Source organism: Fukomys damarensis, unplaced genomic scaffold, assembly GCF_012274545.1.
Source record: "Fukomys damarensis isolate Sample0158 unplaced genomic scaffold, DMR_v1.0_HiC HiC_scaffold_18, whole genome shotgun sequence".
Lineage (NCBI taxonomy): Eukaryota > Metazoa > Chordata > Mammalia > Rodentia > Bathyergidae > Fukomys > Fukomys damarensis.
In genome coordinates this window covers 450,222-476,840 of record NW_022900930.1, presented here as the reverse complement: position 1 = coordinate 476,840, position 26,619 = coordinate 450,222, and the positions used below count along the sequence as shown (strand labels likewise).

The 26,619-nt window shown below is 41.6% G+C and overlaps 1 protein-coding gene across 2 annotated transcripts in view; it reads left to right on the top strand.

The window, feature by feature from the left end:
• The window catches only part of Chrnb3 (cholinergic receptor nicotinic beta 3 subunit), a 30,090-nt gene extending 18,681 nt beyond the window's left edge, over positions 1-11,409 (top strand). For both annotated transcript variants that reach the window (XM_010617074.2, XM_033765343.1), the window contains 3 exons: positions 6,776-6,885; positions 7,122-8,004; positions 10,305-11,409. In XM_010617074.2, coding sequence (XP_010615376.1) covers positions 6,776-6,885; positions 7,122-8,004; positions 10,305-10,439 — 1,128 coding nt within the window. In that variant the 3' untranslated portion in view covers positions 10,440-11,409. The remainder of the gene's footprint in view (positions 1-6,775; positions 6,886-7,121; positions 8,005-10,304) is intronic.
• The last annotated feature ends 15,210 nt before the right edge of the window (positions 11,410-26,619 follow it).

Below are 26,619 nucleotides of genomic sequence, written 5' to 3'. Positions count from 1 at the left end.
TCTAAAGCAGTGTAAAAGTGCAGCATGTGGGACATGCAGACCCAGCAGCACCGCTGTTGGTCGTTACCAGGCTGTCATACACACCGCGGAATTACACATGCGTGTCTCCCTGTGACTAGCTGCCCAGCGTGTTTAACAGCCTCACAGCAAACATGTGAGCAATGTGCTGTGCTACGATGTCACCAAGGCTATCACATCACCAGGCAGGAGGAGTTTTTCAGTGTCATTATAATCTGTGGGACCAGAATCCCATATCTGTCTGTCATCCACCAAAATGGGGTTATGCAGCGCATAATTTAATGTGCTCGTTATCCCTTGGTCTTATTATTAAAGGAAGGACAGTTGAGGAATTTGTAGTAAAAATGCCTTGTGGTTTTGACATTTATGAGAGATTGCTCAGATAATATATGTAAGAACAAAAGACAATTTTAAGGGGATATGGATTTGAAATTGTACTTTTCCAAAATAAGAAACTTAGACTTGAAGCATTTTTCCACTTTTCTTCCGAGTCACAGATTAACTCTGATATTTGGCTCAGGTGTATCCTGGCTCTCCTTCCTCCTGAAAAAACATGACTCAGCTGGGAGCGTCTTCAGCCTGCAGCAGATGTTTGTAGAGAGCTTTGAAGGTCTTGGTGGAGTGAGCCCCACAAACATGGGATATTATTGCTAATCTCTTTCTCTGGGGAGGGAGAAACAGAAGGTTAATTTCCAGGTGTGGCCAGGGCCTCAGGGAGAACAGATATATGAACAGAAAGTCCCTCTGCACCTTCGAGGACTTGAAAGTAGGCGCAGTGGTGCCCACTTGAGGGGCTGAGGCAAGAGAATCAGCTGGAAGTTCAAGGCCAGGCTGGTCAACTAAGTGAGCCCCTATCTCAAAGGGGTGGTAGGGAGAGAAAGAAAAGAGAGGGTGGGGGTGTAGTTCAGTGTGAAAAACTTGGGTTAAAAATCCTTAGGACCACCACCACCACCACAAAAGAATCACCTTCCTCTCTAGAATGTTCTGTAGCATTCGGCCAGACTCTCCTCGGCAGCACCTGTCAGTCACCAGAAGTGGGTGCTCTTTGCCGGTTCACTTGTTTGTGGTCTGAGTCAGCCCCAGCTTAGCAGTCCATGCGAGGAGTCTGTGCTCAGTTGGGCTTTGCATATTCCTTGAATGAATGAACCGATGCCTCATAAACCCAGAGTCCCATCACCGTTACCTGTGTGTTATTATCTCTGGCTACAGCCATGAATCCTGCTGTTCTCAGGCCCTTGCCCTTGCAAAGTAGGCGGTGGAACCACTGAGCCAAATACCCGGCCCTCCTTAGAACAATTCATAAAACCGGCATGTGTTTGCTGCAGTCTGCAATAAGGCAAGAAGCTGAGGGTTTCAGGCTCTCCCTCCTTTACGGCGCAGAGCTGTGTGCAGGAGAAGAGCTGCTGTGCCAGGAGAGGAATGATACTGGTCCCAGGAAGTACGTGGCTTCATTTCCAGCAGTCTTTCTCCAGATGGAGCTCGGCCGGGCTCAGTAGCTGTGCTCAGTGACATTAAAGAGGCTATAGGTGAGCATACCTCTGCCGCCCGCTGAGCTGGCTCTTTCCCTGGTCCTCAGCTGTGTGCCTACTGGACTGTGTGCTGGATTCCACTCAAAGTCTTCCCAGGATAGCTGCAAGTGACAGGAAGACCTGACCCAGACTAGCCTCAGCCAGGAGGGAGAGCGTTCTCCGGCTCCCAGTCTGAAGAGGCCAGGGCTGCTCATGTGCAGTCTAACCCAGTGCCGGAGTGCCCTTCTCGGGCCTGGTACTCTCCGGGTGACTCCATCCTCATCTCAGAATTCCCCCTGCATTCAGAGAGCAGCCAGCCCCTTTCCCCCGCCCCGGAGGCCCCATTGTCTCAGTGCTGGCATGGTTGCCTGTGTTCCTGGGAGGCCGGTCAAGTCTCAGGCGCTGCCTCATGTTGGAGCCCAGGAGGGCTAAGAGCAGCACAAGCGATCCCAGGCAGCTGCACGGCATGTGTCTATCTTATTTCCCGATACAACTTGTTCCTTTTTCTAGGTAGATCAGTGGACACGTCACTTCCTTCACAGTCTTGCCCAAGGGATCAGCTCACGGCTCCTGTTGCCACAGTTCGTTTTCTGAACTTCCCCAAAACTTGGACACAGCGTAACGTGCTCGTTTGCATAATTCTCCCACCTTTCAGCATGTATTTTACTATGAAGGCAAAATAGTTTTCTGTTTCATTGTATTTGTTTTGTTTCTCCAGTAGAAGACAATGGAATATGCTGTTTTAGCCTGGTTAACAGTTCATAGGGTTTATAGTGATTGGCACCAGCAGTGCCCGCCAGAGCTGACCCTCAAGGCCTGTGCACAACAGTTAAAAGTAAGGAGAGAGGTCAGTGGGTGCAGGATCTGGCCACCAGGCTGCACACCTGCAGGGAGCACATTGGGATCAGCGTACATGGCACCTCTGGACCCAGCCACAGGCAGCCATAGGCAGCCATAGGCAGGGGTGTTCAATCCTGCTCCCATACTGGCTAACAGTGAGCTGTCTGCACCACAGTTAACAGGGAACACAAAACACTACTGGGAAAATTGATGAATATGAAACATTTGGGCCAATGCCTTACTGGTATAGTACATCATTACTATCAACGATGTAAACCATCATTAAGCAGTGGTGGTTTAAAATTACTTTAGCACGACCATGATCAGTAATAAAAAGAATATTTTTAAGGTATGCCATAGTTTTATTTGAAGAATTATTAAATATTTTCAGTAGCTGACACTGAGCTCCCCACTGTTTTCAGGCATGTGACATTGTGTCCAGCCTAGCTCTTTCCTTTATGTCCTTTTTGTGGTGCTGGAGATGCAACCCAGGGCCTTGTACACAAGGCAAGTGCTCTACCACTGAGGTACTTCCCTTATCACCCTCCACAGAAAAGTACTTTATAATGCTAAGAGGAAACTATATGGATTTTTCCTTCTCTTATGATTAGTTCAGACATATCTGACATGTGGAAAATTATGAGAATGAACAAAAGATTATTAAAATATTAGTAGCAATGAAAGCATAAAGGACATACCACCTGTCTTACTGGCTCCATCCTTCTCTGGAGGAAACTGAGCTGTCTTCTAATTTGCACTCAGAGATGATCAGGAATAACATCTGCACCACACTCTCCTTGCCAACATACTCTCCTCCATGAGGCAGAGGCCTGTCTACTTTTGTCTCATTAAAACAAAAAGCTGAAGGACCAGGGCTTTAGCTCAGTGGTGCTGCCAACTGCCTCAAAAGCATTAGGACCTGAGTTTGATCCTGGTACCAAAAGAAAGAAGAAAAAGAAAGAAAGAAAGAAAGAAAGAAAGAAAGAAAGAAAGAAAGAAAGAAAGAAAGAAAGAAAGAAAGAAAGAAAGAAAGAAAGAAAGAAAGAAAGAAAGAAAGAAAGAAAGAAAGAAAGAAAGAAAGAAAGAAAGAAAGGTGGGGAGAAAGAAACAAAGAAAGAAAGAAAGAAAGAAAGGGGGGAGAAAGAAACAAAGAAAGAGGGAGGAAGGAAGGAATATAAAGCTTATATAAAACTGTAAACTAGCATGACTGTATGAGATTGATCCTAGGAATGCAGGTTTGGCTCACCATTGGAAAAACCCAAAATGAAATCCATCATATTAACAGACCAAAGAATAACCATATGATAAAGAAGAAAAATCATATGAAAAGACTAAAGAAGAAAACTCAGCAGTTGCTAAGAAGCTTTTGACAAAATTTGGCATTAAATCATGATTTTTAAAACTTGGCAAGCTAGGAATAGAAAGAATTTTCTGTAATCTAATAAAAAGGGATTATAAAAAAAAACCCAGCAACGAAACAGTATAATACTGAACAACTAAATGCTTTCCCTCAAAGATCAGAAACAAGGCAAGAATGTTCACTATCGCTGTTTATCCTTGTTCTCATAATGGAGATGTACTAGCAATGAACAATTGGAAATTATTTTAAAAATTTAAGTGCCATTTACAATAGCATAAAAAAAAACAGTAAACTACTCTGGTGTAAATCTAACTAAATAGGTGTAGTGTCTGTAAGCTGAAAATTACAAAACAAAATAAGAGAAGACTTGAATAAATGGAAAGATAAATGCTATTCCAGGATTGAACACTAAATATTATGATCCTAGTTCTCCCCCAACCTAATTTATGCATCCAAATAAATCACAATTAAAATATCAGCAGGATTCTTTTGTCTATAGTAACCAGTTCATTACAAAAATATGTGGAGGACTGGTGATTTAGTTCAGTGGTTCCACCTCCTGCCTCACAAATGCAGGGTGTTGAGTTTGATCCCTGGTACCAAAAAAAAAAAAAGTAGAAATATAAAGAAGCTAAAAGAGCCAACACATTTTGAAGACATACACTATCTGGCTTTAAAACTTACCTTAAAGCTATGCTAATGAAGACAGTATGATGTTGGGAAGAAGACGGACAGACAGACATACCAATGAAACAGAACAGAGCCCCCAAATAGAACCATGCACATATATCATGGATTGATTTTTAACCAATGTGCAAGGTAATTTAATGGATAAAGTGTGGGCTTTTCAATAAAAGAAGCAGGAAAAATTGAACATACATATGCAAAAGAAAATGTAATAGATATTTGTACCTTTAAAAATTAACCTAAAGCACATATCAGACCTGTATGTACAACTGTAGAATTACAATATTTTTAGGAGAAAAACGCATGAGAAGATGGAGTTAGGCAAAGCTTCTTTACACATGACAAAATCCATGAAACATAAAATTGATTAAATAAATTTTGAAAATTCCTGTCTTGTGAAAGAAGACACTGAAATGAGTGAAAAGGAAGACAACTGTGAGCAGATGTTTGTAAATGAAATGTTTGTCGAAGAGCTTTCATCCACAATGTATAAAAGAGGTTGTAGAAACTCAAGAAAAGCAACTACGAATATGTAAAAGATTTAACAAGCTGGGCTCGGACTCCTGATGATAGACTTGCACTGCCCCGCCTGGCTTCTTATCAGTCACCAGGAACGTGCACATTAAAAGCTACAAGGAGAGGCCTTGTCACATCTATTCTAGTGTAGGTAAAAATTTAAATGGAACAGTATTAAGTGTCATAGAATACACAAAATAAAGGAACTGGAGCTCTCCAACACTGCCAGTAGGAATGGAGGACGATTCAGCCATTCCAGAAAACTGGAGATTTTGTGTAAAGTTAAGCACATACCTGCTCTGTTACCTGGCCATCCTACTGCTATCTGCCCATGAAGAACTGTGGCATGTTGGCCCTTGGAGCTCGGCTCCCCTGAACAGTGAATAGACAGACTTGGTGCCCCAAGACGCAGCATGCCTGCCTAGTGACAGGACCCATGGCCTCCCTGCCAAGTGACTACATTTACAGGATGCCTGGAAAAGGCAAACTTATGGGAACAGAAAAGAAATCAGTGATTTGTAAGGTGACCAGTCTAAAACAAGCATCTTAGTGGTGGGAGAGATGGCACGACTATTTACATATGAAGCTGTACACAAAAAAGTGAATTTTATTGTAAGCAAAGTGAAGCAAACAAAAAATGAGTTTTATTTTGCATTTCTGAGATTCAGAGCTGCTGGTGACAGCAAGACTTTCCTAAGCAGGAGACAAATTATTCCTAGGTAAAAAATTATATTTGCTCTCCAAAATGGACAGAGGAGGAGAAAATAAAGAGAAGCTTGTGAACACTAATAACACACAAAAAATATTTTATTAGTTTGGTTTCTAACCTGTTAATGTTTGTATGCATGATTTTCCATAGGCAATCATTTTTATACCTTAGATTGTAGCTTTTTATAGGCTTGTGCTCTTTAAAACTTGTCCCTCGATGATCAAGTCCCACAACCAGTGTCTCAGATAGAAAATATCCCCTCTGGGATTCCCGCCTCCGTTATTTTCGGCATCATGCATATTTCAGTGTTTACCACCCCGTGAAAGTCATCCATCTTCTGCCTTGTGAATTTTTAATGACAAAGTTGGCATCCCTGGGCTTCAGGAAGCTCTCACTGGGCACATCCTCCTGACGCCTAAGATGTCATGTGCCATCATCCACATGGCTGCCCCTCTGTCCTCAGGCAGGACAGTCTAATGGAAGAGTTTTATTTTCAGGTCAGCTTTCCTAAGAGGTTGGATCTAAAACTTTAAAGTCCACTTCTGCTATAAGTGGGTCATCCAGCCATTACCCTGGGACCGCCATAATCTGGTCAGTGCCTGGTCGGGGTTCTTAATCTGGGTCTGCCAGCCCCTGTAAAACATGCAAAGTGATTTCTTCCTTAAGAAGAGAAACACAGAAGGAGGGGGAGTCTAACAGTAATCCCAGCTACTTGTGTGGCTAAGGCAGAAAGTTCACAAGTTCAAGGCCAGCCTGGGCAACTTAGTAAAATCCTATTTTGAAATAAAAAATCAAGGTGGTGGGGCGGTGGGGATGTAGCTTAGGAGTGGGGTGAGTTCAGTCCCCAGGGTGGGGGGTGGATAAGAATCTGTGACGTTTGCTGCCGAGCCTCTTCACTGTGCCAGATATGGTGATTTTGGTAATACAAACGGGCAAGGCTTGTGCTGGGCAGGATGGCAGACCAGGAAGGCTCAAGTTCTACCCTGCCAGGTGCCCTGACTCCTAGAGTTATCGTGTCTAACCCGACTGAGTTTCTCTTTCTTAAATAACAGTGGATTAGTTAATTAACAGAAACTTGAAGAGCCCAGGATGTCACACCGATTTTCAGAATAAAATGACTGTACTCATTTCATGCAGGAATGGACAGACCACAAATTACGCTGGAATCCTGATGAATATGGGGGAATTCGTTCCATTAAAGTCCCATCAGAATCTCTCTGGCTTCCTGACATCGTTCTCTTTGAAAAGTAAGTTTCACAAAAAAGAAGTATTCTGGTAAATATTGGGTATAGAAAAGTCTAATCCTGGCAAAATAATTAAAGAGAAATATACAACTTTAAGCAACAGATAATTTTGTTCTTTTAAAAATGTTGCTTGACATTGTAGGGGCAAAGTTATAAAACACAAATAGTGTGGGTAGGAGAAACACCGTACACTGGTGCATGCTCAGCTAACCACTAAAGTGGAACCCCTTTCGTGGCAGTGCCGATGGACGCTTTGAAGTCTCCCTGATGACCAAGGTTATAGTGAAGTCCAATGGGACAGTCACCTGGACTCCCCCCGCCAGCTACAAGAGTTCATGCACCATGGATGTCACATTTTTCCCGTTCGACAGGCAGAACTGCTCGATGAAGTTTGGATCCTGGACCTACGATGGTACCATGGTTGACCTCATCTTGATAAACGAAAATGTTGACAGAAAAGACTTCTTTGATAACGGAGAATGGGAAATACTAAATGCGAAAGGGATGAAGGGTAACAGAAGAGAAGGTTTCTATTCATACCCGTTTATTACCTATTCTTTTGTCTTGAGACGCCTGCCTTTGTTTTATACTTTATTCCTGATAATCCCCTGCCTGGGGCTGTCTTTTCTCACAGTTCTGGTGTTCTATTTACCTTCTGATGAAGGAGAAAAACTTTCATTGTCAACATCTGTTTTGGTTTCTCTGACAGTTTTTCTTTTAGTGATTGAAGAAATAATCCCATCTTCTTCCAAAGTCATTCCTCTCATCGGAGAGTACCTGCTGCTCATTATGATTTTTGTTACCCTGTCAATTATCATTACGGTTTTCGTAATTAATGTCCACCACAGATCCTCCTCAACCTGCCACCCCATGGTGCCCTGGGTGAAGAGGCTATTTCTGCAAAAACTTCCTCAGTTACTTTGTATGAAAAACCATGCGGATCGTTATTCTTTCCCAGACAAAGACGAGGGTGAGCCAATAGGGAAAGGTAAAGTTCTGGATAAAAAGAAACAGAAAGAAACTAGCAATGGAGAAAAGGTTCTGGTTGCTTTATTGGAAAAGGCTGCTGAGTCCATTCGGTACATCTCGAGATATGTGAAGAAAGAGCAGTTCGTCAGCCAGGTGAGTGGCTAGAACTCAAGGAAAGGGCGCTGGCAAGGGTGAAAAAGGTTACTATTTTGGCATTTATTTATAACAAAATGCTGTCATTGCTTAATGTGACATCACCAGCCCTCATCTGTATCCATACTGATTTTAAAACAAATCAGGACACACAACAGAGATGTTAGTATGAATTTTCACCAAGAAAGTCACAAAAATATAATGAGCAAAAGTGGAGCGACTGCAGACTCGGAGCTATTCTGTATACTTCTTCAATTCTGTTTGAGGTATTTCAATTGTACTTGATCAGTTGGTTAACCTGGTCTATAATAATTTATCTCTCATTCTTCATGGGAGTATAGATATTTTCTTCCACAGTATTTAGAAGTAAAAGAGCAGAAAAATCAAATTTGAAAATTAATGTTAACTTTTCTATTATTATTGATATTTTACTGAGAGAAGGGGATCTGGTTACTTAGCTTATAAATTAATTTTTTTTAAGTGTGAACCTGGTCCAATGACCCATACCTGTAGTTTTAGCTACTCAGGAAGCTGAGGCAGGAGAATCACTTGAAGCTAGGAGTTTGAAGCCAGCCTGGGCAAGGCAAGATCTCATCTCAAAAAAAAAGAAAAAGTGTAGATTTCAAAGTCAAAACAGTCCTGGACTCAGGTCCCACCCCTCTGCTGTGTAGCTTTGAGACAAGTTATTTAACCTGTCCTGTTTTTTGGAAACCTACCTTGAAGAGTATGGAGAGTAATGAATGGCAGAATATAAAATGTACACAGAGTGTGCAAGTCATATATTTAGGAAAAGTCACGTCTCTATACCAACTTCCGTGTTCAATCATTCTACTCCAAAATTCATGAAAATTAATAGCCTGATCCCATAAAAAACCTTATGAAGAAACTGCTTGGGAGACACCCTTCACATTTTACCTCCCCTCTCCCGAAGCTAGGTTACCCCTTTCTTAATCATCTGTCACATTCTTCATTCAATTTAGTTTTGCTTTCGTTTTTGGGGTTTTTTTAAATCACAGAAAAGTGTTGCTATACAACAAACATTTCATCTTGATCTTTACATCTTTTAAAAACACCAATGCAAAGATTTTTAATATTTTTTTAAATTATAAAAATAACACATGATCTGCATAGGAAATTTGGAAAATTCATAAAAACGTAGGCAACAAGATTAAAATCATCAGTAATCCTGCGACCTAACATTGGCTCTTTGAACACTACCTCCTTTGTGTGCTTCTCCCTGGGGTTTTATTTTTAATCCTCTTTAAGCTCAGAATTCAGTCTGATTCCATGTCAGCAGCTTCCAAAGCAGGAACCTGCCATGCCCTTCATATCAGGCCCCTTCTATTCCACTTTTACAAGGTCCCTGGACACATATGTTCCTTAACTAATGACAGTGTTACCACCCAAAACCCCATCATACATTGAAAATACCACGAGTCAGAATGCACTGGCTGCCCTAACCTGCACAGGATGTAGCCACCCAGCAGCCTGTGGTCACAGCTGTTTCCCTGGGACTTCACTGACTCACTGGCTGTCTCACCTTTGGTGCACACAGTGCCACACACCAGAGGATCCCACTGCAGGGCCTCAGCCCTAGGAAAAGCTTTCTACTGAACATATATAAAACCATCATACCTCTGTGGTACAAATGGGACATTTATTCTCCCTTAAAATATGAGACTCGCCTTTCCCTCCTCGACATCCCAGCCCTATGGCTTGTATATGCTCTGACCTCACTCGAGACCTGATGTCATGCTCCTCCGTTTCCCTTCTTGACAGAAGCTTTACTCTCCTCTCTCCCTTACCTGCTTCCCATGGTTTCCCATAGCCCCAGCAATGCCTGTCACTCTGCCCTGTAGCAGCTGCCTGTGTCCCCACGTGGAGTAGAGAAAAAGACCCAGGACATTTGGTTACAAAGACTCTTAAGGTTATAAATTTAATTAATTTTATATGTATATCAAGAAGCATCGAGGTAAGCTATTTTTTTATGTCTGTAAAAATCAGGCTTTTCTCATTTTGATCAATAATGCTTACAAATGCATGAATAATTCTGCCATTCTATTTTACTTCCTTAGTATTGGTAAGAGTGTTACACTCTCACGTGGCTTATAAACTGTTCTGGGGAATGTGATCAGCAAAGTCACTGAACAGAATCTGAGCCTGTATTGTAGGTGATGAGTGAGGTGCATTTTGAAAACCTGAGTGCTGCAGATCCGAACATTACTTCTTTTAAATCTCTTAATGAGTCCAGAGCAGTTGCACAGCATCATGAATAAAAGGCATCTTTTCCTCTCTTACAGGTAGTGCAAGACTGGAAATTTGTGGCTCAAGTTCTTGACCGGATCTTCCTGTGGCTCTTTCTGGTGGCCTCAGTCACGGGCTCTGTTCTGATCTTCACCCCTGCCTTGAAGACGTGGATGCATAGTTACCATTAGCACTGAGTCTCCAGTGTGGCTCAGAGCCTGTCCACATGGGCATGGTCATCCTTTAGAACTAACTAGCGTGTGCATGAATCCAAATGCCCACACTCATCCCCACAGCCCCCTAAGCCACCTTCTTGAAATTAAACATTGCTTGGTGGGAGCAGCCTGGGTAGATCTGGGCTTGCCCAAGTGTATTGGTGGTTTCCATTAGAGGGAGTTGGGTTTCATGGTTTCAAAAAGGTCTCCAGATCATGCTACTTATGCCAGCAGAGCCCTGGTGCCGCATCTCTGCCTGGGTGGTTTGGTCTGAGGAGCTGATGGGCTTGTGTAGTGCATCACCAGCTACAGGAATGAGTGGACCTCAGTGCTGGTGTGGGGAATTATCCTGGCACAGCACCTGGCACAGTGCACTCGTTTTGACACAGATTATAAGATGCTACTAGTCAGCTAGTGTCCCCCTACCACAGAATTCATTAAAAACAGCCTTTCTTGAACATGGTCAGCCTTCTAAGGCAGGCAGCAGCCATGGCTTGTTCACAGCCTTGGAAGGGTTTTCTGATAGTGAAAGCAATCTGCCATGAGTGGTGACTTGCTTTAGGATCCTTTCAAAAATAACTCATGGTAGAAACAAAGTCATCTGCTACCAGAAGTGCATTCCTTAATATCTGTTCATCTTCTACTAGAAAATCAAAGTACCGAATGCTCTCTCACAGTGCTTCTTGATGTCAGCACATCTGGAGGGATCCATGCCAGGGATCCTCTTGCTTTCACCTTTGGTCTCTCTGTCTCCTTTTCTCCCCGTCTCTCCGTGAGAGGTGCACCTCACCCCACCCTGCCCAGCCCGTAAGTCTCACAAGGAAACATCTACTTAGATTGATTTTGCTTTTGCTGCCACTAAATCCTTCCTGGATTTTCACTTAAAGCAATTTTCTCTTTGCTCAGTTAGAAATCCAAATCCCTTTTTGGAGTATTTTGTTTTAGGCATAACTTGCAAACAGTTTACACACTGAACTTTGAAAAACCCAATCCGAGATTTAACCCATTTACATATATTGTTACTGTTGGTGTGTTTAGTCCCTCCCAAGTCTTCAGTTCTGCGTTTTCTGTATATGGCTTTCTTCTTGTTTTGGGGGTTTTCCTTCTCTTCAGGCTTCAGAGAGTTGATGCCTTCCTTTCCCTTAACAGTTGGAAGGTTATACTTCTATTAATTTATTAATACACATATTCACGCTTTTTGTGATGAATGCTGCAGCTGCCTCTCTCCACACAATTCCCTTAGCACTCACTTCCCTCCTTTCTTTATCTTCTGTGTTTTATCTAAATCATCAGAATTTTAATTTCAGGTTACCCATTTTTCATATTATGTGTCTCCATTTTAAGAATTACTTATTGACGGTACATTGTATCTACAACCACATTGTAGACAATTTTATTTCTTTGTTTACAAATACTTTCTACCCCGTTTTTCTCTTTCTGTGATTTGTTTGTTCATTATTTCGTAGGAACATATCTTCAAATAATTCCTTTTAGTGTGGTGTGTGTGTGTGTGTGTGTGTGTGTGTGTGTGTGTGTGTATAATGGGACCTTGCTATGTTACCCAAGATGACTTTGAACTCCTGGGTTCAAGTGATCCTCCTGCTTCAGCCTCTTGAGTGGCTGGGACTACAGGCACATCTCACCGCACCTGACCCCAAGTAATTCTTTTAGCAAACTTTTGAATATGGTAGCCTTCCTGAACTTTTACATTTTTGAAATTGCAGTTGTTTTTACCTTCACATTTGAATAGTAAGTTGGCTGATGGCTATCAATGAGAAATATGATAAAGGTGAATTATTATTTCTTATCCTTACATGCTTCTATTTTTCTCTTCCTAAAGTTTTTATGCTTTTATCTTTGGACCTCAGAAGTGTCACCTGTATCTGTCTGAGTACAGGGGATTCTTTCTTCCTCTGGCTTGACACCTATGACTGATGTCTTCAAATCTACAAATTTTGTTGGTTTTATATTTCCTGGCCTCCCTCCTCTCTCTCCTCCTTTTGAAATTCCCAATAGAGCCTTGGTATTGCTGGATCTGTCCTCCAAGTTTATTAACTAATTAACTTTCCTCCCGTGCTTCTCAATTCTTTAACACTTTACACTTGAGCTGACAACTAACAGAGTTGATCTTTAGTGTTAGTCTATTCTGCTATTCACCCTGGCCCTCAGATGGAGGTTTTGTCTGTTCATGGATAAAACATATATTTGATTTCCTAGAACTCTTAGTTTTGTTTTTTGTTTGTTTGGTGCCAGGAATCGAACTTGAATCCTTGAACTTGCCAGGCAGGTGGTAGAACCACTGAACTAAATCCCTGGCCCAGAACTCTTAGTTTTTTGATGGATGTCATTCCCCTTGAAATATTTTGGGAAATACTCATTATAATTATTTTAAATCATTTTATTGTTTGCATAACAACTTTTCATCAGGAGTTAACTCTTCTTCTAACTTTGATGCTTTTAGTGGTCATTTTACTCAAATATTTGCTTGTTTTTAATGCTGTTTATTGAACTGAAAGTGAAAACTGTTTGTAATTATAGGAACCCTGACTTTAGTCATGGAGTAGGGAGGCTCTTTTTACTGTCTTTCTGATGAGGCATTTCTCTGGGTTTGGGAGCAGCTCTTGGTCTGCTGTTGGGTTACCTTTCCTTGATAACAGCCATGAGTCATCTTGGGCTATGCCCAGATGTTGTTAGACTTGGCAGGGATGATATGTCCATTTAATGACGCTCTTCAATTTCCTGGACATTCGTAATATTCTCCTAGATGCTTTCATGTCTAGTCAGATTTCCATTCTGTTCATACTAACTTTCTTTCCTTACCAAATCTTTCCTTCCCTTGCACCCTCAGCCCTCTGCTAGGAACTTGCTCCTTTGATTATCCTCCCTCTCTTGGTCTTACATGGCTTCTTTTCCTAAGCCTACAAAATGCCTCCAAGTGTTCTGTTCTTAAACAAACTCAGAGCTACAGTGAACAGAAGTAATGGAATTGTTTTCAAATGGCCTGCAGTTGTTTTTTTTTTTAGATATTCATGCCATTCAAAACATTCTCAAACACATTTTAAGTCCCCCCCAAAAGAAATTACATTTACATGTTTTTGAATGCTATATTTAAAGCATAACATTTAACATATTCAATGTACTTGTTCTCAAATGATATCAAATTTTACGCTATAGAGTTGTGTGTGTTATGGGCCCACCTTATAGAACACTGGGGCTCCTTGCATGAACCATATGTCCTTTTACTGGATTTTTTAAAGGAGGAAATATGGTGAAATAAAAATTGTGTCACAGACTCTTAGGTTCCCAAGCAGGCATTAACTAACTCTGTGAGCTGTGGGGCTTGGACTTGTTACAGGCTCCTAATGGATTACAGTTTCCTGGCTAGTAATAGCAGGTTCTGACTCATGACTTTCAAAGCTCTTCTCTGCTCTAAAATTCTATACTTTGGAGATTTATCCTTGAGTGTTCACAATTTTTAAACCACACTGCTTCTAATTACAAGTTTGTTTCTTTGCAAAAATATAATCTGCTGTAACACTACTTTAGGCAGGATTGGCGGGTGTACACCTTGATGAAAAACAAGGATTCCCTGCCTTATATCCTTGATGGGCTTGTAGATTGAAAAGGCAAATAATTACCCTTTTCCCTTTTATTGAGAACAGTACTGATTTAACTCATTGTCTAACTAACTCATTGGTATTCCAGGTAAAATACAATATTCACATTAGAAAAATGGCTGGGGATTTAGCTCAGCGGTACCACTGCCTGCCTCGCAAGCGTGGGCACCTGAGTCTGATCCCTGGTACCAAAAACAAACAAACAGATATTCAAAAAATGGACTTAGATCTGAGTTAAGTCGTAAATTTTGAAAAGTACCAGAATGAAACAGTTTCCACAGCAAGCCTGTTATCAGATGCAAATACAGATAAGATCACACAGCTTAGGTACATGCATGCACTGGCAGCCTCATTACAGCTAAGGTGGAAGACCCTGATAGCATCAGTGTGGGAAATGACAGATATGTGTATATTATGAAAACTCTTTGAGCATACCTGCAAAAGACAGTGTTATAGCAGATAAATTTTAATTGAAGTTTAATTTTAAATGTATGCAATAATTCACCCCCCACCCTCATGGAGCTTTATAGAATATAGGTCATCCTGGTTCTGAAAGCCTGCATGTTTCCAGTGCGTACTGCATGGTTCATAACATAATTACTCTCTACTGTGTTACTAAATCAGCCTTATCCCCTTCACTATGCCAGCATATCCTCCAGTTGGTCCTCAGTATATCCATAAAGCTGAGCAAGTAGTCAAGGCTTAACTAATGTTTGTTGATTAATTAAACCAGATGCCAAAAACCTTGGTTGTTTGTTTAAAATGGGGACAAATGTGTACTCTTGCTCAGCCCTTCCCAACATTTGTAATTCAGTATGAGTTTAATTTTCAGTATGCACATAAAAACATTTTTACCCTGAAAAACTATTCAAAACAATATTATTATACTCAGCAAGATCAATAATTCTACATTCAAGTTTCCTTAACTGTTTCAAAAATATCTCAGTGTTATAGCTGCTTGCCTAAATTAGGATTCTTAAGTCTATTTCAATCTCTTTTTTGGCACTGATTTATTGAAAGGACCAGATCTCTTATCCCCAAGAATGTTTCACTTTCTAGATTTCTCTGGGTGCTTGCTTCTGGTGTAATTTAGCTTGTTCTTCTATCTTCTGCACTTCTTGTAATCTGAAAGTAAACTGTTACTGTAATTTTGAATCAATATTTTGGCAAGAAAACATCCTAGATAATAATGTGGAGTTTGTATTGTACCATATGAGGAAACATACTATCTGCCTATCACATCATTAATATTAAAATTAGTCCCTGAATATATTCACTATATCCGATGGTAAATTTCATAGTTTAGCTGGTGGCCACAGATCACAGCAAAGTTATAAAGATTATTACCTATGATCTTGGCCCTTTGAAGATGACATCTAACCAGCCACATTATGACGCTCTAATTTCCAGAGTAACATTTTAATGATATCTTAGGATGAACCTTTTGATTTTGTCAAAATTTTCTCTGATGCATTTATTGTTTTACATTGTTAATTCATTTAATTATCAGCTGTGCTGACTACTATTTATGTTTAATCTGTCATGTATTTCTTTTGTAGTAAGACTTTCTATTTAGTGTGACAATAAAATAACTTAAGTAAAAGTGATTATATCTTTGGGCCATGGACACTATCTTAGGTTTGGGAAAAACAGTTGAGGACGGCAATCTAGCCATGGATGAGGCTTGCTGTAGTTCCAGGCAGGGTTACCCACTTCAGGGGAGTCAGCTAGCCTGCTGTGGAATTAGACACACCCACCAGACACTCAAGGATGGTCTCAACCCTCGGCAGCAAGAGTTGACCCAGCCAGGCTTTAAGACAGCAGTATCCAATGAGAAATAGAAAAATAAAAATTGTGATCAGGCAACCTCCTAAAAATACCCAATGAGAAAGACATTCTAATTATATTATTTATAGTTGAAGGTCCTCTTCGTCTGCAAAATTCTACCTTTGGGGGACCCAATAGAGAAGGGAAGGATCCACAGTTCTTTGCTCCAACAGGGTGGATGTTCCAGCCACCGAGGGTGCCCAGGAAAGGTGTGGTGGTTGCCCTCCACCAGCCTGCTGAGCAAGGGCCTCCACAGGGCTTCTCCCAAGATGAATGCCCTCAAGAGGGTTCCGGTTTTTCATAGTGTGCGAGGGGTGTCTTACATTCATTTTAACATGGGAAATTCTACATTGGTCTGTCCCACACATCGCTGGATGTTTACCACCACCCACAGTTATTGTGATTGCCAGAAACACCTTTTTAGGCATTTCTAAACACCAAATGGAAAGTATGCACGTGTGTGTGCGTGTGTTGTGCGTGTGTGTGTGTGTGTGTGTGTAAAGCAGGAGCAAAAGGATGTCCAGTTGAGAATGAACTGTTTCTTAATCCATTCAGGCTGCAATAACAAAAACACCACAGGCTTATAAACAACAGAAACTTATTTCTCACAGATCTGGTCCAAGATCAAGTTACTAGCAGCTCTGGGGTCTGACCAGGGCCTGCTTCCTGATTTGTACATATCTTCTCCCCGCATCTTCACATACTGAAGGTCCCCAGTCCCCTTCCTGGTTCCCACTCTCGTGACCTAATCACCTCCCAAAGGCCCCGCTCCTAACACCATCACATTGGAAGGCACGTGTTAATGTACGAGTTTGAGGAGACCACAAACCTTCAGTGTATAGCAACTGGCCACTGTTGGGGCATGCAGAAGAGCTACAGGACACGGCAGATGCGTTCTCTTGTGCTTATTGCCTTGTTCCTTTATGGCACACAGGAGGTAAGCTCTCAGTGTGGGGAGTTGGGGCTGGTGGAAACACTGCAGCTCACGGGCACTCAGATGGTGCCTGTGATTCTCGGGGTCTACCTTCCCACTCCCACGCCCTTTTTCTGTTTGCGCAGCTTCTTTCCTCTCCCATCTCGACTTGGTCCTCCTTATGTGACATCTTTCTTCTGCGGCTTTGTCCAACAGAAGGAATGGATACGGTCTGAACAATGGCCCACTAGAGGCCCATGTGTCAAGACTTAGTCTCCAGCTTGGTGCTACGGGAGGTGTTACTGTCTTTTTACAATAGGAGAATAAAATATATGTGCTATAATCACAAATATGAGAGGCAGTACAAATATTTCAAAATAAAACGATTTAAACTTGCACGCTCTACACAGCATATCACAGAGAGCCGTGTGCTATGGAGAAGAGACAAAGAGGAATCACAGCACGGTGTTGAAAGTACGATGTGTCCACACAAAGGAGTTCGTGCTGCCACACAGTGACATTTCAAGGCTGGGTAGAAGGAGCAATGTCACTGATGTTGTCTTGAGAGAAGTGCATCAAAGGTAAAAGTAATGTATGGAAAATGGCTATTGAGAAATATGTATACAAAGAAGCTAGAGAGGAAAAGACAAAAATGAAATAAGTTCTTTTTTTTTTGGATACTGGGGATCAAACTCGGTTCCTTGCACTTGTGAGGCAGGTGGCCGAACCACTGAGCTAAAACCCCAGCCCAAAATGAGTTCTTTTGTCCGAGTAGATATACTGTTTTCTAATTTAAAATACATCTTTAGGGCTCAGTGAAAGAGGGGAAATAGCTCAGTGGAAGAGTGCTTGCCTAGCATGTGCAAAACCCCTGGTACCAGAAAAAAAAAGTAACTTAAAAAATCTTGTAAGAATCTTTATTCAACAAATAATTAGAGTGAAATAAAACAGAATACCCAAGGCTCTGCCTCACAGAAAGGAACTGCTCCAAAATGATTGTAATTTCTTACAGAAGAAATAACTTTATTTTCAGTCTCAGTGCACTGGACAAATGGAAAGCATTGATGAGAAAAGATGACAAAGACACCTTTTACGGACACAGCATGGGTTGCTTCTGTTTATCCAGCCAACCACACACAAGTTCTCCTGTTTTGACTCTCCTAGTGACACTTCCCCAATATCTGCAAATTGTTTGTCCAGTACATGACTCTTCTTAGAAAGCTGCAAGTTTTTGAGGGAAAAAAAATCTGTTTCTATTACCCTGCCAATGCCTAGCACCACGCTGAGCTTCTACTTAAGTTTCCTGCCAGGTGAACTGTATAGTTTACAATTGGCATGCTCCCTAGGGGCCCAGGTGCTGAAGGCTTGGCTCTCGGCCTGAGTTCCCCTGGGAGGCGGTAGAACCCTAAGACACTGGGGAAAGGAAGTCAGGTCATCAGGTTGTGCCTTGGAGGGGATATTGAGAACCCCACCCATCCTGGCTGCCATGAAGTAAAGAGACCTTCTCCACTATGTGCACGCACCATGCTGTGCCACCACAGGCCCATGGGCAATCAGCTATGGACTGAAACCCCTGAAATCATGAGCCAAAGTAAACTCTTCCACCTTTCAAGGTATTTCTTCCAGGTATTTTGCCACAATAACAGAAAGCTAAACGACACAGATGCTTAGAGAGACTCTGATTAGCTGGTACTTCCTTCAACTAATTAATGTACCAAACAGCCCTGACAGATGTGAGCTACACCCAGGCACACACAAAAGCAAGCAAAATCCAATAGTTCACAAATATTGCAAATGTCAGCAGGGTCCAAGTTCTACAGTCTCCTAGCTCATGAGTTGCTATGCTGGTCAACAGCATAAACTGGGGATACAATGGCTCATGGATTGATGTTTGACCACATGGTTTGGCCATCTTACGGGTCATTCATTTCCTGGAAGCCAAATATGGACAGACAAGCTGGCTCTGGGCTCCAGTGGTACAAAACATCTAACATCCTTCCCTGGGCTTCCAAGAAGGGTTCTCAGGCTCCTAACTGTGCAACACAGGCTTCCTTTTTCTAGTCTTCAACTCAGTAGACAGAGGCCTTGGTCTTTCCTTGTGGTAAGGAATACAGAACAAATACAGTGTTTGTAAGTTTCTGAACATATTAAGATTTTCTTGTGTTCCCAAGTAGTGGCTGTAGAAAGAGCCCTGCCATTCCAAATACACAGACAATTATAAATACCCAAAGAAATATTCTATCAACCACCATGGCCACATATTTCCAGTCATCTTCTACCTGAAATATAAAAAAGTCAAATTTCAGAAATTAAAACCATAGAAAACATACTTTATTGCATAAGCAGCTTCTTTTCAAAGATTTCTCTGGTACTTTTAATGCAAACAATGGTGATAATTTCATTAACCCCTGTCTTCTATGTAGCATCCCTAATTTAGTTTCATCTGAAGAGAGTGGATGCACATCCATCAGTGCCTTATGGAGCTGGCTATGGATGAGCCGGGATTCACTAGGATACCGAGGATTCTTCCTGAGTGCAGGGAACATTCCCAGAAAGTAGCTGTCCAGAGCATTCGACTAATGCTGTTTGTGCCACTGAACAGCCAGGCCCCATAGCAAGACTTCAGAATGATTAGAGGCAGAACAAGGGGTTGAGGAGCAGGACTGAGGTGCCCCCAGGACCTCTGGGCAGGAACAGGCAGCCCTCCAGATTCCAGTGTGTTGCTGATTGGGAGAGTCTGCTGTGTGTGCCCTATCGCTCCAGTCTCCAACCTCCAAGTTTCGGTGGTTCTGTCTTCACAGCCCTGCACAGCAGTAACTGGGTCAACAGTAACTCTCTCCCAGACTTTACCAAAATGCCACTCTGAAGTGAAGTTTTCTGGGTTATGGTCCCGTGATGCCTCCTGACAGGAATTTCTGGGGTCCTAGTGCCCATACCTATAGTGTAGGCTTAGGTCTAACGATGCACTCTTACTAAGAGCTGCGAGTGCCAGCAGCTACAGTATGAGGTCAAATCCAAATACATAGTGTGAGGTCTCAAATGCCCTTAGCCAGTCGTCCTTACAGCTTGGAAAATTGGCAAGACCTCTTCATGCTCTCCCTTTGGACAGTAGGGGACCTCAGTGTGCTATTGTTAGGCTGCAGGCACCTGAGCCTCATTTAATTGACACCTAAATCCACTCCAGGTAGAATAAGGGTCACTGGAACTGCCAACGGCAGGGGTGCACACCTTCTACCATGGCCCTAAGCCTGCCGGTCATTTCTCCCTCCACTTGGGGCAGCTCTGCACTTCCCACCCTTCTCTCTGCCACTGTTTCTTGGGCCAGGATCTTGGTTTCATTACCCACATTTTCCCTGACCATATATTTTAACCAGATCTTACTTGACCAAAGCTAGAGCGTGGAGATTAACTGTCCCATTTCTCAGATCAGTCCATGTAACTGCAGCAACAGAGCAGGCTCCTAGTAAGGCAGCCTGAGCTTCTTACACACAAGACTCACTCCAAGACTCTGACTGGTCTCTAAAGTTCCTCTGGACCTGCAGAGATGCAAGCAGGCTGGGTGAGAGGAGAAATGCATTTACCTCTTTTGTTTCATTGTGGCTCTTCATGTTTTCTGCTATGAACTGAATGTTATCAATCACATCTTCTACCTCTGGAAAATGCTCTGAATTTTCGGTCACGCATTGTGGAGGCCGATGACTTGACCTTCTCTTGCTAGCCGCTAATTCACCTGACTTGTGACAGTAGCAACATTCCTGAAAAAGTTTGGGTTCTCCGTGATTTGCAAACTTGACCTTGGCAGGCCTACTGGAAAGGCCCTTGAGACTTTTACTAGAGCCTGTCTCCTTCGTCCTGTCCACAGGAGAATAGAAAAGATGGCCCAAGGGCAACACAAGAAGCAATAGGACTTTACTTTTTGGAGCCTCAGAGTTGAAAGACTTTGCTTTGATAAGAGAGCCCTAGAACACCATGTACCAAAATGGTGGTAGTTTAGAGAGTTTGCTCCTCAGCATTGGGTTCAGTGTGCTCAGAGTTCCAGGCGCTCAACACTTACCACCAAGAGACAAGGAAGCCTGGCTACTGCTTCAGCAGGCAGCAGACCTTGGCATCATCCACACGGTGCTGGTTTTAGGTGCATGCAGAATGCAGGAGTTGTGGGGTCAGGAAGGCTTCCACCCAGATTTCAGAAGAAGGCCTGGGAGGCCAGAAAGTGGCCCCTGCAAGGGCAGCATGTGAAGCTGTGAGTGTGAAGCCAAAGGTACAGGAGAGACCCCAGGAATTTGGTAAAGCCAGGTACATGGATTATCTGAGGAAAAGTGCAAGGAGGGAGCAGAGCCAGCCCCAGAGAGGAGCTACAACCATAGGCAGCACCACAGGAGCAGAGTCATCCAGGTCCTTTGGAGTTCATGACTTGCCACAGAATGCTGGGGATGCTGGAAATGGAACTGTGGGCTTTAATGTTTGTCCTGCTAGATTTTGGTCTTGCTTTGTTCCCATTCCTTGCTATCTCTGTATTTGTAACTTTTCAAATGGCAATGTCTATCTTGTACCATTGAATGTTGGAAGTGTTCGACTTTCTTTTCATTTGTACAGGGGCTCACACTTAAGAGTTTGCCTTAATTCTCAGAGGAGACTTTGGACTTGGACTTTTCAGCAGTGCTGAAACTTTCAGGACTTTGGCAACTCTTGGAGATGGGTAAATGCCATTAAGACACGACTCATGTCTTTTGGGGGGCAGGGACAGAATGTTATAGCTTGTGTCTAGATGTACCCTCAAAACCTCACGCAGTCATAGGTGGGGCTTTTCAAAAGAGGCTGAATCTAGAGCGTGTGATGCTAGAATTGATTCATGGCACAAAGCTGGGCTCAAGGGCACTAACATGAAGGGTGTGAATACTACTTGCCCAAAGTAATCTGGATAAAATAAAAGGGGCAGAAAAATGCTCTTTAGGTCCCTTGTTGCTTTTGCTGTCTTCTGCCACCATGAATCGTTGCCCCTCTGCCATGTGCCACCCTGCCTTGGAGCCAGCCAATGATAGACTAAAACTTCTATAAATTGTAAAGCTAAATAAACCCTTCCCCTCTTAACTTTCGGTGTCAGATATTTTGTCTCAACAATGACAAAAGTAACTAAGACATTGCTCAATATGAGTGCATCTCATTTATACAATAACAAAAATGGTTATTTAATCAAAGCCAACAGATAGAGATCAAGTATAAATATCAGGGCCAAATTTAAAGCAATGTTAAATTTTGAGCAGTTTATATGTTTAAGTTCTAAACATGCATTGTATAAAAGAAAGCACCTGTTAATGACTTTGTATGTATTAAGCTTATGTAGTCTTAACTCTGTAAATTTAACTTTAAAGCTTAGATTCACAGAATATCGTTTTTAGATGTATACATACATATAGGCCCAAAATGTGTTATATCATAAACTAAGATAATAATTGTTTTTTAACCAATTATGAATTGATTATTAAAAAGAGTATTAGGTTAACATTCATCTTATTCTCGAGTAATAGTTGACAACTTAAAATAATTGAAGGGCTTAATTCTTATCCTTTTTAGGCATTTAAGGATACATGTTTGAAAGTATTTTCTATTTCAATCTCCCGTCTTGTTGGTGGGCCAGTAGATGTCTTGTATAGGGACTGCCTGGCTTCATTAGATACCAGCTGTCTCTTTAACAATATGATATTAATATTAACAATATGATATTCATCTCCAAATGTAATAGCATCCTATAATCCTGCTTGTTTCTTACTAGAAGTTAATGTTTGACCTAAGAGCAAGATTATTACATCTTCCCAGTCCAGTTCATAGATCTGAGTAAGTTCCCTAAAGATCTCAATGTACTCATCAGGATTGTGTGAAATTTTTTTCTAGATCTTATTTCATCTGTTTGAGGTTGCTGAGAGCAAAGGACACATGGACATGGGTAGGGCAGAATTCTCCACCCACGTCCCATAAGGGATATTGCTCTTAAGGAGCCTTAATAAAATCCAATAGAGGTGCAAACAGTCCAGTAAAGACTTCAGTTAGTGTGAGCTTGGAAGTCTTGTGCTTAGGGCATGGAGGACAAGGGAGGGAAACTTCAGTCTAGTACATGCATCAGATGGTACCTTGAGGACTCAAGGAATCTGATTTTCCAATAGGTTACATCTACACTTTGAACACAAGCCAGGATTATCTCTTAATGCAAAGAAAACCTGAAAATAAGGTGCCTCTGACCATTCTCTCTCTTATAATACTACTCCAGTTGTAAAATAGTATCATAATCAATACTTCCCTCTGTGTTCCACTATGGCTCCAGGAGATAGGCAGGCCACATATCAGTGCAGAAAATATTAAACAGCTCTCTCTTAGAGTGTGAGTCAAACAATTAGCAGTGCTTAAAAGAATACACTCCAAAGGACTGAGGGAATTTGATATTGATTCCCATCTTTGAAACAAGGAAGGGTAAGAAGGTGTCCCCTTTCATGCCTCTTGTTATTTGTGCCCTTGGGGCATCCTGTGAGGTTTCCCTGCTCCAGAGACAGTGACCAGAAGATAGGTCAGGGCAGACTAGCAACCCTATCAATATGGTACATCTACTTTCTCTCATAGAGAAAAGAAGTCATATACAGGGAAAGAATAAAATAAGGGCCTCATTAAGCATTTTAAAAAGAAATGACAGTAATACGTTGATTCACTAACACTTCTGTTTGTAGATAATTCAGTTTGTGAACAGAAGCATTTAGCAAAACTTTGCTTCTGTTCACAAACTTTGCAACGGGTGATGAACATGACTACAGTCATCTTCCCTGTGAAAACATGAATGTAGCCATTGTTGTGACTTTTGTCTAGATATCCCCCCAAAACCTCATTTGTTCACAGGTGGGAGTTTGGGGAGTTGGGTGGATCTGGAGTGTGTGATACTGGGATGAAGGATATGATGCTGGGATTGAGTCATAGGACTATGCTATGATTAAGGGTGTCCCACCCTGGATGTGAGTGCTACCTTCCTTTTGTAATAAAATATAAAGGGCTGAAAGAGGGCTCATGCTTCCACTTGTGACTTGCTGCTTCCCTACTCTGCTGCCTTCTGCCTACCATGAACGGTTTCTCCTCTGTGATGCCACTCTGCCATGCCACCTTGCCTTGGAACCACCCAACTATGGACCAAAACTTCTACAAACTATAAGCCAAGTAAACCTTTTCTCCTTTAATTCTGGGCATTGCATATTTTGTCTCAGCAATGAGAAAAGTAACTAACACAACTATCTTCCCTGCTCTGACTCATGGTTGTGGCTTCCTCTAGTCAAAATCATGATTGCAGACAGACATACCTGCTGTGAAGCTTTTGCGTGTGCTGTTTAGCAAAATGGTATTGTACAGCACTATTCAATCCAGCTTGGGTTCAAAGAAAGTGCAGAGCAAGCATGGAGGTACAAGCAAAGAATGTGCAGAGCAGTAATGAATGAAGGTGACAAGAATGTGTGAGCAGTGATGAAGGTCACAGGAAAGGGCAGAGCAAGAATGGTAAGAAGAATGTTTTGAATAAAACATCCATTGAAATAAAGAAAGAAATTGTAGTAAGGCATGAGTGTGGCCTGAGTGTGACTGATCTGGCCTCAGAGTTCAAGATTAAATGAGTGCCAGGATTTCTTTGAGAAGCACCACCCCAAAGCAACTACAGTGAGCAGAGTGTTGAATCTGATGAACCATAATGTTGTGTCTCATTTCTAGAGGATTATGTAGTGCAGAAAAAAACATGACATTAGACCAAAAAAAATTTTTTTTATCAAAGTTGACCCTGTAGCTTAGAGATAAGGAAGAGAGGAAACCACTGAAAGAGATCTCCCTGATATCCTTATGCAGGAGTATTGTGGATAGGTAAGTTAAATAAATATCTTGTAGGCAGTAGACAGGGCCAGCCCTCCCTTGAGGAGTCAACACAAAAGACAACTGAGACACATTAGATGGTTAGCATTATACAGTGAAAAAAGTACTTGCCCCACTTACTTCCTCTGGTGATAAACAGCAATGATTGATAAATAGCAGATTTGGCTCAGTGGTTCTGCTGCCTGCCTTGCAAGCACAGGGGCCTGAGTTCAATCCCCCAGTACCACAAAAAAACAAAACAAAACACTAAATAAATAAATAGACATCAATCTCTCCAGCTCATTTCCTTTCTGGAAATTTATTGGATGCTTCCTATATGACTTGTTTTCCCATTTGATCTCCATTTAATCAATATTACCAGGGTGACTATACTTGTAATCTTACTGGTTGATCTTAGTTTTGTCCTACTTCAAACTTACCTCACCTTATGGCTTTGCTCAATAAAGTGCCTTTTAGAAGCAGGATGTTCAGGCAACACACTTTCCAGTCCCTCTTCTGTCTCTCTTACATAGAAGCTGCCTTTCCCTTAATAATTTTTTCTTATTCTTAACCTTCATTGTTCCTAGAACTCATTCTTTGATTTTAGAGAACATGAACTCATATTTCAGATATCTAGTGCTTGGGAATTATAATATTTCCATTGTTTGGATTATTTTTGCTTATTTGGATACCATTTTTTGGATTCTTTGCTGCCCTGTATCAGGGGGACTCTCCTTCCAAACAATAACCTCCTTTCTTGGGAAGTTGAGACAGGAGGATCACTTCAAGTTTGAGGCCAACCTGAGCTACATAGTGAGTTCAAGACCAGCCTGAATTGTACAGTGAGACCTTCTCTCAAAAATTTTTAATTTAATTTAACTTAAAAAGGAGCCAGGGACAAGAGCTAAGGCATATTTGACTTTCCAGTGCCCCCTATTCTTTGGAGTAGCTAGTTGTCAGTTCCAACTGTCATGTGTCTCATTTCTTTGAGGCCCAACACTCCCCCTATGCGTGTGTGCTTGTGCCTCTTTGTGGAACACCCTGAAAATTATTTTTCTGTGATGGGAATCAGAAAACTTGTTACTGTGGGGTAGGTTAAATTTGGTAAACTCTCAGTAACAATTAGAGAGAAAATAATTTTTCTTTCAGTGACTGTAAATATCAAGCTTTTTCTGCCACCTAGTGATGGCTGGTTGCAAGTGAAACGATGTTCTAAATACAAGAACACCATCATTTTTCTCTGATGGCCAGAATGAAGAAAAATGCAAATTAATACATCACTGATGGGCCCAGGAATTAGCTCAGTGGTTCTGCCGCCTGCCTCGCAAGCACAAAGTCCCAAGCTCGATCCCCGGTACAAAACAAACAAACAAACAAACACTGAGATTCCATCTTACTCCAGAAAGAATGGCTATCATCAAGAAATCAAATAATAACAAGTGTGAGGCTGTGGGGAAAAGAGTCTCTTCTACACTGTTGGTGGGAATGTAAACTAGTACAAAACCACATGAAAATAAGTACGGAGAGTCCTCAAAAAACTAAAACTGGATATTCGGCTATTCCCCTTCTAGGTATCTTCCCAAAAGAGTTAAAGACATTATACAGTAGTGATGTATGTACGCCCAAGTTTATAGCAGGACAATTCATAATAGCTAGATCATAGAAACATTCTGTGTGTACATCAACAGGTGAATGTGATTTTTACACACAATGGAGTACTACTCTGCCAAAAGGATAAACTTGAGCAATTTGTAAGAAAATGAATGTATCTTGAGAACACAGTATTAAGTGAAATAAATCAGACACAAGCTTAGATATTATATGGTTTATCTTAGATGAGAAACCCAAAATACAAATGAAGAGCAAAATAAAAGAGATAATACAAACTAGGAAAGATAATAGGGAGGTGGATCTTTCTTAGATGGGAAGAGGA